We start from the raw sequence: 14,668 nt of genomic DNA, 5'->3' as shown, positions 1-14,668 counted from the left end.
CGCTCACTCATTCACACACGTAAGCTTCTGTGAGTGAGTGAGTGAAAAAAAATAAAAAATAAATCCGTGCGTGCTTTCAAATTGCCGCGGGAGTGACGCCCCATTTGCGACACGCCACCCCCCCCCCCCGCTCTGCGATTGGCTGGAGGGTTGTAAATACTGTCTTCCCACAGAAACGTCCCGCTGTTTACAAAACAAACACAAAATGGTAAAATACAGGCTGGGGGGGGTGCGGGTTTAGGACAAACTCACCAACAGAAATGAAGACAAGCCCTGATCTGTAAATTGAGAAGTAGTTTGATTGTTTAAATCCTGTATTTAAATAGTGCCTTTCCCAGAGTGAAACTGGCAGACAGCGCCTTTAAGATGTTGATCATGCCCCATCCGAATATTGTATCTTTTCGCCAAAGGGCGTGGCCGCTATAGTGCCGCAAAGACTGATAATTTTTCGTGACAATAAAAGCTGCTTTAACTTGACTCAGATAATCCTATCTTCTCAACATTTCACACATTTGATGAGAGTCCAGCCCTTAAGATATCTACAAACTTATGTTTCAGCTTACTGATTACGCCACCTACTGGAAAATCTTTTTCTTAAGATTTTTCTTCAACATTTTTCCTCCAACCACGTTAACTGGACCTGCCTCATATTTGCTCAGATGAGGGTTTCGGCCTTCATGATGTCACAACACGAAGTTTGTGAGTTTGTGGCTAAGCGCTGTTCGCCAAGAAAACAAAGCTAATTTTTGGTGCATGCGACTAGATGTTGTGCTTTTTGCACATGCTTCACTTCATGGAGTTAACAAAATATTCAAATTAGGCATCTCACCCTGCAGTGTGAACGGAACCATAGTAGCTTCATCGCATCTCTTCTGTTTAATGTCGTATCTGCTTCCTTTTTAACCAGCATTCATGTAGGTATGATGTGGTGTAAGGTGATTAGTACCAGCACTCATCGGGCTATTTTTGTGCACCCTTGCATCACTGGTATTCCACTAGCTATTCCAGCCTGAGGCTCCAGAGGGTCCCCAGTATGTCAACAAGGCCTTCAGCGCATATCGAGGCATCTATATTGAAAAGGAGGACCTGCGAATGGAGTTTAACAAGCTGGTGCGTTTTACTGTTCAAATAAAGGTTTTTTTTTAATCCCATTTGAAAAGTGTAGCAAACATTATCCCTGGAGGTCTATTAAATTGTATTATTTAATCTTATGTCCATCCATCCATCCATCCATCCATCCATCCATCCAACCCCACCCCACCCCACCCCACCCCACCCCACCCCACCCCATCCCATCCCATCCCATCCCATCCCATCCCATCCCATCCCATCCCATTCGTGATGGGGTCGCAGGGACATCAGCGAAGCGAAGTACAGATTTTCTTCTTTCTAGCTACTTAATCCAGCTCTTCTTAGGAGAGCCCAAAGGTGTTCCCAGGCCAGCTGGGAGACATAGTCTCTCCAGTGTTTCCTGGGTCGTCCCCGGGGCCTCCTTCCAGTGGGATGTGCCTCGAAAACCTCGCCAGGGTGGTGTCCAGGACGTGTCCTAATAAGATGCCCGAGGCACCTAATTTGGCTTCTCCTACTGCTACTGTAAGCTTCTCACGCTGTCTTTAAAACCCATTAAGGCCTAAAGTGCCTGTCTCTAAAACGTCTGGGGGACTTTAGAATCACCCCTGAAAACCTGAGGTTTTCCTGGAAATTCAATATGGTTAATGCCTACTATTAATTGATATCTCAGAGGTTGAAGCAGAAAAAAAAATTCAGAGGTTACACTTGTGGCGTTCACACAAACTTAAATGTGTTTTTATAAACCTTCAATATAATTAAAGAACAAAAATTACCTATAGCTGCGAGCAGCTACAAAGGGCCCTCGCAACCTGGGACACGTTGGGGGGCTTGTACGTCGGGGTACTGGCTAGGGGTGGGAATTTTTGACATGAGGCTGCTTCGATATCTATCTCGATACACAGGTTGCGATTCGATTGGAAAAACGATATCTTTCAGAGCAGAATGGTCTGGGAATGATAAGATATTCGATTCGACACGATTCATTTAAATATTCAAAACTTAAAGTGACATTTGTTGCTTGTAGACTCAAAACACCACAAATTTTTACAGCATCTCCAAACATGTTGAAAAGCAGCAAAAATGTCTTCTCAATTTACATATATTGAATCAATTATTTAAATAGACATCAACAAAGGGCTGGGTGATATGACTGGAAAATGTATCGGTTTAAGTATTGAACCACTTACTCTTCACAAGGGTCGTGGGGGGTGCTGGAGCCTATATCAACTGGCAATGGGCAGTAGGCGGGGTACACCCTGAACTGGTTGCCAGCCAATCGCAGGGCACACAGAGATAAACAACCACTCACACTCACAAGCACACCTTGGGACAATTCGGAGCGCCCAATTAACCTGCCATGCATGTCTTTGGAATGTGGGAGGAGACCGGAGTACCCGGAGAAGACCCACGCAGGCAGGAGGGTGGAGGGGCAGGGTAGTGCATTAACACTATGTATAGTGGAGATGGGGTGCCGCCGACCTCGACTCGCGACGTCGTGAGTCGGTGAGGAGAATACATAGAACTGGGGTGCCCATGTCCCGTCCTCGAGAGCCCCTATCCAGCCTGTTTTCCATGTTTCTCTCCACCAACACACCTGATTCATGTTCAGGATCGTTATCAGGCTTCTGTCAAGCTTGGTGATGAGCTGATTATTAGATTCAGCTGTGTTGAAGGAGGAAGACACAAGTTGGATAGGGGCTCTCAAGGACTGGACTTGGGGACCACTAACTAAGAAGACCTCCTCAATTTCACCAACATGCCTTCCTTTGAGGGAGCAGAGTCTGGGGACTCTGAGGTGGGCTCTCCTATCTCTGGTTCAAAACCTCCTTGGTAGAAAAGCTGAGAGAGTGGGTGAGATCCACCAGGTGTTCCGAAAGGCTCTGGATGTTTTGGGGCTTTCATGGTTCACACACCTCTACAACATTACGTGGACAATGGAGACAGTGCCTCTGGATTTCAGAAAAGGGACCGGAGCTTGTGTTCTAACTTGGGGTGTGAATTGCCTAGTAACTGATGATTCGATTCATATCACGATTCACAGGTCACGATTCGATTCGATACCGATTAATCCCGATACAAATTTATAAGTCACTTGTTGCATTTTTATTTTATTTTTTTTTTACTTCAAATTTAGAAAATACTAATCAGTAAACTTGTCCAGTGTAAGATTTGTATGAAAAATCTATTCTTTATTTATCTGAAACTTAAGTCTTATACAGGTTGTAATCTGTTTCATGTTTGAACAGCATTGAAATAAAATATTAAGGTTTAATGTTCCATTAATATAACATTCTTCCATGCTTAAGGTGTGAACCCTAACCCGAAGTAAGACGTTTTGTTGAATATTTTTACATTAAAAATGGAAGTTTAAAAATCGCCTATTGAATCGATTCGAGAATTGCGCGATTTAATATTGCGATATATTGCCGAATCGATTTTTTTTTTACACCCCTAGTTCTAACTATAGAGCCGGGTTGTCCAAACTTTTTCCTTTGTGGGCCACATACAAAATAATCGAAGGATGCTAGGGCCATTTTGAAATTGTCTGACTTTATTAAACATGTCTGCGATTGGCTAGCAACCAGTTCAGGGTGTACCCCGCCTACTGCCCGAAGCCAGCTGGGATAGGCTCCAGCAACCGCCGCTATCCTTGTGAAGAATAAGCGGTTAAGATATTAAACACGGTAAAACAATGTACTATAGTTTAGCTGTTTTTTTGTTTTTGTTTTTTTTAGTTATTTTTAAACAGGACTTTTTTAGATTTTTCTTGATTTTGGGGTGGCCCACACCTCTGTATCCCACAGGAATAGATCCGCCCCAGCACTGAACCAATCTCCACATTCAGAATCAAAGGAAGAGTTATCGGTAATAAAATGACAAATTTTAAAGCAGTTTTTACTAGGGATGAAAACGATAAGGGCAATATCGTGATATTGTGATATTAAAACTGCCACAATATCGTCGTCTTCATGTTCACAATATTTAAAAGGAACATTTTGGTGCCGTCTTTGTGGCACACACTGAAGAGTATTTTTTGGTGAATTGGTGATTGGTAAATTGGATGTTTGTCACATGGTATGGGTGTGGCTGGTCAGCACAGGTGATAAATCAGCTGTTCACTTGGTGGAAGGGTTCCTTTTCCTTTGAACTGTCAGAGGGTGAGACTGGGGAGAGCCAACTTTTTGCTGACCGAACGCAGAGACGCACGAACGCACATAAAAAAAAAATTGGGGTATTTTAATTGTTAATGATCCAAAGTCCAATGCTTTTCAATACATGGATCACAGAGAGCTTCCTTTCACCGTCATTAGTCTGACTATGTGGTGGTTATCACATTATCTATCATTGAATTAGCATATAGCGTTTTAAACTAGCTAATTAGGTGGCCATTCGGCTAATTTATGCTCATTTGTTTGTGCTGTATGAGACATATGCTACTTCACAACAAAATGATTATAGTTAAGAAATAGAGGGCAAACAACCAATACAATTTCACTGGATTCATAATAAGTTATCTGGCTGGTGGAGGAGCAGAGGAAGGAGATGCGTGCGTGTGTTTGTGTCTGTCCCACTGCGACCAACGGTGGCTAGCGGTCACGTGACAAAGGGAGAGAGAGTGCGAGAGAGAGAGCTCGGAAGCTGCTAACCCCACCAACCACACACACACACATAGACGTTAATCATGTAGCTTTTCTAAGATTGTGTCAACACTGACCTGTCCTCAGTAAAGTGTTTATTATTTAAAAAAAAAAAAAAAAAACAAGCAAAAAAAAAACCCCAAACTTTTCCAAAGGGCCCTTTTCCAAAGGGCACGCCGATGGTTTTCAGTGAGGGTTGGACTCCGCCAAGGTTGTCCTTTGTCACTGATTGTGTTCATAAACTATGTGGTCAGAATTCCTAGGCACAGCCAAAGCATTGATGGGGTCCAGTTTGGTGACCTCAGCATAACTTACCTGCTTTTTGCAGATGATGTGGTGCTGTTGGCTTCTTCAAGCTGTAATTTTCAACTCTCACTGGAGCGTTTCGAAGCCGAGTGTGTAGAGATTGGGATGAAAATCAGCACCTCCAAATCCAAGACCATGGCCCTCAGTCTGAAAAGGGTGGTGTTCCTTTTCTGGGCCTGGGATGAGATCCTACCCCAAGTGGAGGAATTCCATTATCTTGGGTCTTGTTCATGAGTGAGGGCATGATGGAGCGGGGGATCGACAGACAGATCGGTACAGCGTCTGCTGTGATGCGGACTCTGTATCGGTCCATTGTGGTGAAAAAGGAGCTGAGCTGAAAGGCGAAGCTCTCCATTTACCGGACTCTCCCTTAGAGATTGACAAAGCTTCTCATTCTATCTGGTTGTACGCCTCCCGGAGGCTTCACTGAAGAAGTGTTCCGGGACACCCCAGGACACGCTGGACAGACTATGTCTCTCTGCTGGCCTGGGAATGCTTTGGGATCGCTCCGGAGGAGTTGGTTGAAGTGGCTGGCGAGAGGGAAGTCTGGGCTTCCCTGCTAAAGCAGCTGACCCTGCAATCCGACTCCGGATAAGTGTCAGATGATGGCTGGATGGATTTTGCACCCACCTGTACATTTGTTTGTGTATTGCATGACACCTAATTTTCACTCACTCTCACGCCAGCCACTGTATACTTTTGTTTTTTCTTTAGTTCTTCTTTTCTTCTGTCAGTTCTGAATTTTATAACATCTCCAAAACAAATTACTTTGCATAACCTATTAAACGTATGCCAATCTTTTAACTTGACTCAGATGGTGTTTGCTGCATTGCTATAATTGCACCGTCTCTGAAATTAGTTTATGTCTGTGTCATTGTTTCCTCAGAAAAAGGAGAAGAGTGAGAGTGAGAGGCTGCTGACAGAGCAGCTTCAAAGCAAAGAGTTGGAGCTGCTTCAACTTAGGACTGAGATGGAGACCAGCCAAGGTTTGTCGGGCATAGCCAGGAATTCTGAAATTCGTAAAGTTAAAAAAAACGTTTAAGTTTGTGAGATTCTGTAATATCAGTGTTTCTTTTAAATTTATTTAGGAGCGGCGGGCCGTCACTCCTAAATCTTAGCTGCCACTCCTTCAAATTAAAGCAGTCTGAGGCTGGAGGGGAAGGGCATTGGGTTCAGCACGCAGCGTTACACTGGATGGATAGTGGAAAAAACAACCAGACACAATCAGGAAAAAAAAAAAAAAAACACGTCGGGCAAACTTTTTACGGTACCTTTCTCAAGGGATGATGACCTGAGAGTGCACACAGACTCCTGTCACACGCGCTATAAAAACACTTTTAGTTGGTGACTGAATCGAAAGAAGACGGCACCGTAATCACTGCTCAAACACCATGATTTCCTGACGAGTATTGCGAGACCTCTTCCATATTTTTGATTTTCCCAATCCAGCGGGGAGTTTTCGCTTTGATGCGGTTGATCATGTGGCACTTTTTGTTGTTGTTGTTGTTGTTTCAGATGGCACATGCATTGGCAAAAAAAAAAGCAGGCCAGGCCGTACTCTGACTTTGAGTGGCAGTGCGAGTAAGTTTTGATCATGTAGTGCTTTCGGCCGGTACATGCATTGGCAGAAAAGAAGAGGCAGTTATTAGTGACCAAACTGGGACCATATTTACACAAATAAATAGTGACAACTACAGGACTGTCTCAAAAATTAGAATTTTGTAATAAAGTCCTTTATTTTCTATTATCCAATTAAAAAAAACAAAAATGTCATACATTCTGGATTCATTACAAATCAACTGAAATATTGCAAGCCTTTTATTATTTTAATGTTGCTGGTTATGGCTTACAGCTTAAACAAAACTCAAATATCCTATCTCAAAATATTAGAATATCATAAAAAAGTATACTAGTACAGGACACAGGAATGAAATTCCTTTGCTGTGATGAGGTTGCAAAAGTTGCAACCGACCGATAATCGTTACATACAGTAGATTACTACTATGTCATTCACCTTTGGCAGTAGACTCAAGGTGTGTTCAGTGACCACTCGCATTGTAGGACATCTCAATTATTCATAGAAAAACCTCATTCGATGCATCAAACAGAAATTCTAGTACGTGAGAACATTTTATAATGTATTCTATTACTGTTTTTATGTCTTGTTTCTGTAACAGCCACGTGTAAACTTTATTTATAAAGCACTTTAAAACAACCATTGCTCCCTACAAAGTGCTGTACATGGAGTAAAAATCAGTCATGTAACAAAGACAAGTAAAAAATAGGGTGATTGAATGATGAAAAGAAAGTAAAACTGATATACTGTGTATGAATATCCCTGTTCAGCGGTGTATTCCTGATATTTAGCAGATTCCGTCATCATTGACAGAAGGTCAGTCAATCCTTCAATGACGGGCGCCCATTTTGTTTACGATTAGGCCTGTCACGATAAGAAATTTTGCTTGGTGATGAATTGCCCCAGAAATTATTGCAATAAATGATAACATTACGGTTTTCATATAATTTTTCAACTAATATATGATATAATGATATCATAAATAAATCCAAACAATTCCCACACATGAGCAGTTGTGTTAGGCTTTGATCCCAGCTCCATGCATCCGCATTATTTCCAAATGATGGCTGTCCTTACTACTCAGGAGCCCTCACGCTGAATCTGATGCGCCAAATTCCGTCGGTGCAGGCGCTTTACCCAGTGACTGACAGAGAAGCAACACACCAGCGCGAATGTTGATGATGTATGTAAATTAACATGCACGTACATGGCTGAGAATTATCACGCCCGGCAAACTTATCAAGCTCATTTTTTATTATCGCTTATCACGACAGCGGGAAACTTGGATAAATTGACGAATTAAGCATTGACGGAAGTGTTTTCCTGTCCGTCAACTTAATCGTTGATATGACGTTTGACGGAACATCTTTTGACTCGCCGCAGATTACTGCCACTTCTCTCCTGGCACTGTGCGAGAGTTACTCTGATTAATGAACTGCTACAACAAATGCGAATCCACTGTGTATTTTTAATAAAAAGACATTTAATGTCAACTCGAGCTGTGTTGGGAATAACAGCAAACAGCGTTGCAATCATGCATTAACAAACATGCACTTTCACCCACACACTTTTGTCTTTCACTAGTTGGACACATCATGCACACATTTTGCTTCAACTGAGTTCTATGAAAAAGCGCACACCACGTACAAAAGGCCCTCGCGACTTAACGGTTTAAGATACAGATTCCAGAACTGGCCCGTTAGAACGGCAAGGGTTTGGGGAACGCAAACATGTTCTCATTTTTTATATCAGATGACAAATGACCGAATTAGAGCAAGTTGAAAACTTGTGACTTAAAAAAAATGAGTAGAAAAAAGTAGCCAAAATTACATGGGGTTGAATGGCCGAGTGTGACTTCTCCTCGCTTGAAGTCAAATAAAAGGTACTAAATGACACCTTTGCCGCACAAAAGTGGGTTTGTCAGAAAGAAGACCCTTGTGACTACAAAATGTCCCAATTTGATGTTTAGTGAGCAAATATTGTGGCCACGGGGACGAGTTGGCGTGAGATTTTTCGAAATAATTTTTTGGTCTCTTCAGTCTGACGTTGATTGCGCTACTCTAGCAGACGCAATACACGGCAATGTTAAAAGGCTTTTTTTTTTTATCCATTTTGCACACTATTTGAACCTGCACAGGAGGGAGAGCTTACATTCCTTATAAAAAATTTCGACACGGAGCTAAAGATGGGAAAAATTGCAACAAAATGAGCTAAAAATCATATCGGTCGGTTCATGTACAGCGTGGCTTGGAAAAAGGTGCTTAATTTTTTTTCTTTATTCCACCAAATTTTTCAGACAAAATGTGGCCCATACCGTTGAATGTACCGGCACAAATGAGGTATCAAAAGTCTTGATCTAACTCGGCGGGAGACCTTTTTTTTATCGGAATTTCGAGTTACCATGGCGACACAATTCTAAAAAAAAACGGCAAAAAAATCCCATAGGAATGAATGGAGAAGGGGGGGAATGATCCACAAATTAAGCATCTTTTTCCAAGCCACGCTGCGCGCACATAAATTAACCGACCAAGATGATTTTTAGCTCATTTTGTTGCAATTTTTCCCATCTTTAGCTAGGTGTCGACATTTTTTTTTAAGGAATGTAAGCTCTCCCTCCTGTGCGGGTTCAAACAAAGTGAGTGAAATGGATAAAAAAAGGCCTTTTACATTGGTGTGTATTGCGTCTGCTAGAGTGGGGCAATCAACGACAGAGTGGAGGGACCAAAAAAATTATTTCGAACGATCTCACTTTAACTCGTCACCGTGGCCACGTTTGCTCAATAAACATCAAATTTGGACATTTTGTAGTCACTAGGGTCTTCTTTATGACAAACCCACTTTTGTACAGCAAAGGTGTCATTTAGTACCTTTTATTTGACTTCAAGCGAGAAGAAGTCACATTTGTCGGCCATGTAATTTTGGCCGCTTTTTTCTTGTCATTTTTTTTTAAAGTCACATGTTTTCAACCTGCTCTAATTCGGTCATTTTTCAAACCGAAATAAAAAAATGAGAACATGCTTGTGTTCCCCAAAACCTTGCCGTTCTAATGGGCCATTTCTGAAATCTATATCTTAAACTGTTGAGTCGTGAGAACCTTTTGTTCGAGGTGTGCGCTTTCTCATAGAACTCAGTTGAAGCAAAATGTTCGTCCACCTGGTAAAAACGAAATGTTTGTGCGTGAATGTGCATATTTGTTAAAGAGACAGTAACTAATTTTCTGTTAGTTGATTATGGCTTAACTTACACTTTTTTTGATCAATTAAAACCACTCAAATTTTAAACTGTTCAGCTCATTCCCATTTTTTTGTTTTTTTACCTTGCAAGAGTCAGCAGTCACATCCAAAATTTCGATGGAAATTTTTCTAGTTTGTGGATCATTTCCCCTCTTCTACATTCATTCCTATGGGACATATGTACAGCACTTTGTATACAGCAACGCCTGTTCTTAAAGCGCTTTATAAATAAAGTTGAGTAGAGTAGAATAGAGTAGAGTAGAGTAGATAGCGTTACTTTAACTTGTGGGAAGTACTGCATATTTTGTGTTTTATATGTTAGAGATGGGGTGGGATAAAATATATTTTCTTCTCCCCACTCCCTTTCAGGCAAAATTATATATTTTTTCTCTTTCTCTCTTTTATTCTGTTCATATTTATGAAACTACAGTATGAGTTGTTTCTCTTGTGTTCAATTGTAAGTTGTTACCTGAAATAAATGAAAATAAAATGAAAATTCAACAATTAAAAAACAATCCCCTAACAAAGCTAAACTGTTAAAATAATAATAGAAATTTTGAGACCTACGGGGTAGATGCCACAAGTTCCGACTTTCGGGTTTCCACACATCAGCGCCGGTTCCGTCCACTGCTGGCCGCGTTCCAACACTTGCACCCCCACCCCTGCGCCCTCCAACCTCGTGTTCCCCCCGATGGGTGTACCAGCTCTCTGAAGTGCTTCAGACAACTGAGACAGACACACTGCTTCTCGCACTAGTCGATGGGAATGCGTAACCGAGGGGCACAAAGTCGGAAGCGCAAGTATTGGGACACACAGCTTTAGGAGGGAAATCCAAATTTCCCTCTCCCCAGCCACTTCAACCAGCTCCACCGGCGGGATCCCAAGGTGTTCCCAGGCCAGCCAAGAGACATAGTCCTCGAGCGTGTCCTGGGTCGTCCCCGAGGCCTCCTGCCGGTTCACCTCCAGGGAGGCGTCTCGGAGGCATCCAAACGAGATGCCCGAGCCACCTCAGCTGGCTCCTCTCAACATGGAGGAGCAGCGGCTCGACTCTGAGTCCCTCTTGGATGACTGAGCTTCTCACCCTATCTCTAAGGGACAGCCCGGACACCCTGCGGAGGAAACTTATTTCGGCCGCTTGTGTCCTGGATCTTGAATCACAGCTCGTGACCCTAGGTGAGGGTAGGAACGTAGATCGACCAGTAAATAGAGAGCTTCGCCTTTCGACTCAGCTCTTTCTTCACCATGACGGACCGATACAGAGTCCGCAACACTGCAGGCACTGCACCGATCTCTCGCTCCATCTTGCCCTAACTCGTGAACAAGACCCGAAGATACTTGAACTCCTCCACTTGGGGCAGGATCTCATCCCCGACCCGAAGACGACACTCCACCCTTTTCCGACTGAGGACCATGGTCTCGGATTTGGAGGTGCTGATCTTCATACCAACCGCTTCACACTCTGCTGCAAACCGCTCCAGTGAGAGTTGGAGATCACGGCTCGATGAAGCCAACAGCACCACATCGACTGCAAAGAGCAGAGATGTAATGCTGAGGCCACCAAACCGGAGTCCCTCCATGCCTCGGCTGCGCCTGGAAATTCTGTCCATAAAAGTTATGAACAAAATCCGTGATTAAGGGCAACCCTCATTGGAACCGAATTTAACTTGCTGCCTGCAATGCGGACCAAACTCTGAAACCAAGGGTAGGAACGTAGATGGATTGGTGAATCGAGAGCTTTACCTTTTTTTCTCAGCTCTTTCTTCTCCACAACGGACTGATACAGAGTCTGCATCACTGCAGACGCTGCGGCGATCCGCCTGTCAATCTCCCGCTCCATCCTGCCCTCACTCGTGAACAAGACCCCAAGATAATTGAACTCCTCCACTTGGGGCAGGATCTCATCCCCGACCTGGAGAGGGCACGCCACTCTTTTCCGACTGAGGACAGTGGTCTCGGATTTGGAGGTGCTGATATTCATCCCAACAGCTTCACACTCGGCTGCGAACTGCTCCAGTAAGAGTTAGAGATCACGGCTTGATGAAGCAAACAGCATCACATCATCTGCAAAAAGCAGCGATGCAATGCTGAGGCCACAGGACAGGATCGGATGACAAAGGGCAGCCTTGGCGGAGTCCAACCCTCACTAGAAACGAAGTGCCGGCGATGTGGACCAAACTCTGACACCAGTCGTACAGGGACCGAACAGCCCGTATCAAGGGGCTCGGTACCTTGTACTCTCGAAGCACCCCCCGCAGGACTCCCCGAGGGACACGGTCGCCTTTTCCAAATCCACAAAACACATGTGGACTGGTTGAGCGAACTCCCATGCACCCTCGAAAATGGTCCAAACACCCTCGAGGATCAGGATCCTGCCTGGTTGAGCGAACTCCCACGCACCCTCGAGGATCAGGATCCTCGAGGGTGCGTGGGAGTTCACTCAACCAGGCAGGCCGAGGCTGTAGAGCTGGTCCACTGTTCCACGGCCAGGACCAAAACCACACTGCACCTTCTGAATCCGAGATTCGACTTTCCGGTGGACCATCCTCTCCAGCACCCCTAAATAGACCTTACCAGGGTGGCTGAGGAGTGTGATCTCTCTATAGTTGGAACACACCCTCTGGTCCCCATTCTTAAAAAGGGGGACCACCACGGCCGGTCTGCCAATCCAGAGACACTATCCCCGATGTCCACGTGATGTTGTAGAGCCGCGTCAACCACTACAGCCCCACAACATCCAGAGCCTTGACAAACTCCGGGCGGATCTCATCCACCCCCGGAGCCCTGCCACTGAGGAGGTTTCCAATCACCTCCGTGACTTTGAACCCAGAGATAGGCGAGCCCACCTCAGAGTCCCCAGACTCCGGTTCCTCAAAGGAAGACATGTCGGTGGAATATAGGTCTTCGAAGTATTCTCCCCACCGGCTCACGACGTCCCGAGTAGTTCATTCTTCCCAATCACGCCCCTCCAGGTCTCACTGGCATTGCCCACGTGACCACCAGCCCCCCAGCAGAACGAGGGAGTCCCCAGGGGAGCGCTCTGCATCACACCCTCCAAGGACTCCAAAAAGGGTGGATACTCTGAACTGCTGTTTGGTGCATATGCACAAACAACAGTCAGGACCCATCCCCCCACCTGAAGGCGGAGGGAGGCTAACCTCTCGTCTACTGGGGTGAACCCCAACGTACAGGCGCCGAGCCGAGGGCCAATAAGTATGCCCACACCTGCTCTGCGCCTCTGACCCCGGGATTACACCGGATGCGTGTCTCCGCTCCGCTGCGTCTTGACTGCGTGCTCCGGAGGCGTCAATTTTTTGTCCAACTCACACCGGCTGCGCACAACTGCGGTCCGGCAGCTCCGTCGCCGACAACTTCCCGCCGTGTTTCGCGTGATCGCGTGCGATAATGTGGCATTAAAAACAATGACAAGGACACAGAAAGTCTGTGCTCAACAGAGGAGCAGAAAGAGAGGTGGACTTTCTTTGACTGAACTCACCGTCCACTCCTGCTATGACATTCCATGCAGCATTCCTTTTTAAGTTGTCTTTATAAAAAGGATGTGCCGTGTCATATCTAATTTTGTTGCTTTCCACCTCGGTTATAAATTTCTCCTAGTCCATGTTCGCCGGTTGTTTAAACAGTGAATTAAGCGTTAAGCATTATGACGTTTTGCTGACATGATTGCGAAATCGGAGCTGGAGAGTGTTTTATTCTGAAAAGTTACCGGAAATTTATTTTGAAACTGTGTTGGTCTTCCTGTCCTGCTCGATGTGTTCTGTGCTAGCTTGCCATTTGACGGAGAACGACGGATGCGTCGTCCGTCAAAAATAGAAAATAGGTCTGTCCATGCGGAGGGCTGCCGCACGGCGCAGCTGAGACTAGAGGTAAGATTGAACCTAAAAAATCCAGCCCGACCCAAGTCCGCGGGCATTAAAGCCCGACCCAGCCCGAGCCCGACCAATTAACTTGATTTGCAGGCCCGAGCCCGAAGCAAACCCGAAATTTAAATTTATCCCATAGTATTTTTGGCAGAAAAAAAAATGCAAGATTTTTTAAGGTTAAAATAATCTATATATTTTTATAATCATGATAAATACATTTGCACAACGAAATAACGCTGGAACACAGAATAAGAAGCCAGACAAAGAGAGTTAAAGAGAGTTCTTGATTCACGTATTCATGGAAGTTCAACAACTGGGCTTTATTAACAGACACGCGAGGCAACAACGGCAGAACTCTCTCGGGAATATCAGACTGTCGTAAGGAAAAACGCTGTCTCCAGGACGGCCATGCCGAAGGCTGGGTGAAGTCAAACGATTCAGGAGAGTGAAACTTAGCCATCACGTTGCTTCAGTCTTCACTGCAGGGCGAAAAAGCAACTTCTGTCCACGCGAGGCAACAACGGCAGAACTCCCTAAAGGCATATCAGACTGTCGTAAAGTGTGGCTACTGCTGTAAATAAGGGGTGATACTCATTCCAAAGACCGCTAACCCCTCCTAGTGGCGATCCCTAGAATAACCGTTTTAAATGACACCACAATGTGCACTCGCTTAATTATGCGGAGAAATACTGCAGCCCACTAGGCTTTAAATAGAATAATGTACCTTACAGCGCCGCCTTCTGTTTTATCCAAATTATTTATTTACAAGTATTCCTTAGTTTAGTATCCCACGCATCGTTTTAGTATTCATTTTTATAAACATATATGTATTTAAAAAAAAAAAAAGTCAGCAGGAGAGAGAAGCCCGGGCCCGACCCAACCCGAACATAATGATTGACATTTTAGGCCTGACCCGACCCGAATTTCGGGTCTGGTCGGGTTGGGCTCGGGCTCGGGCTAAAGATC

The 14,668-nt window shown here is 44.5% G+C and overlaps 1 protein-coding gene across 4 annotated transcripts in view; it reads left to right on the top strand.

Moving 5' to 3' along the window:
- The window catches only part of azi2 (5-azacytidine induced 2), a 201,108-nt gene that overhangs the window by 46,368 nt on the left and 140,072 nt on the right, over window positions 1-14,668 (top strand). For all 4 annotated transcript variants that reach the window (XR_013284277.1, XR_013284276.1, XR_013284278.1 and 1 more), the window contains exons 3-4: window positions 1,000-1,110; window positions 5,902-6,001. Coding sequence is in view for 1 of the 4 variants with exons in the window: in XM_077526702.1 (XP_077382828.1) it covers window positions 1,000-1,110; window positions 5,902-6,001 (211 nt within the window). In the remaining 3 variants the exon portion in view is untranslated. The remainder of the gene's footprint in view (window positions 1-999; window positions 1,111-5,901; window positions 6,002-14,668) is intronic.

The sequence above is a fragment of the Festucalex cinctus genome, chromosome 7 (genome assembly GCF_051991245.1).
Source record: "Festucalex cinctus isolate MCC-2025b chromosome 7, RoL_Fcin_1.0, whole genome shotgun sequence".
Classification (NCBI taxonomy): Eukaryota; Metazoa; Chordata; class Actinopteri; order Syngnathiformes; family Syngnathidae; genus Festucalex; species Festucalex cinctus.
This window is presented reverse-complemented; position numbering and strand designations above follow the sequence as displayed.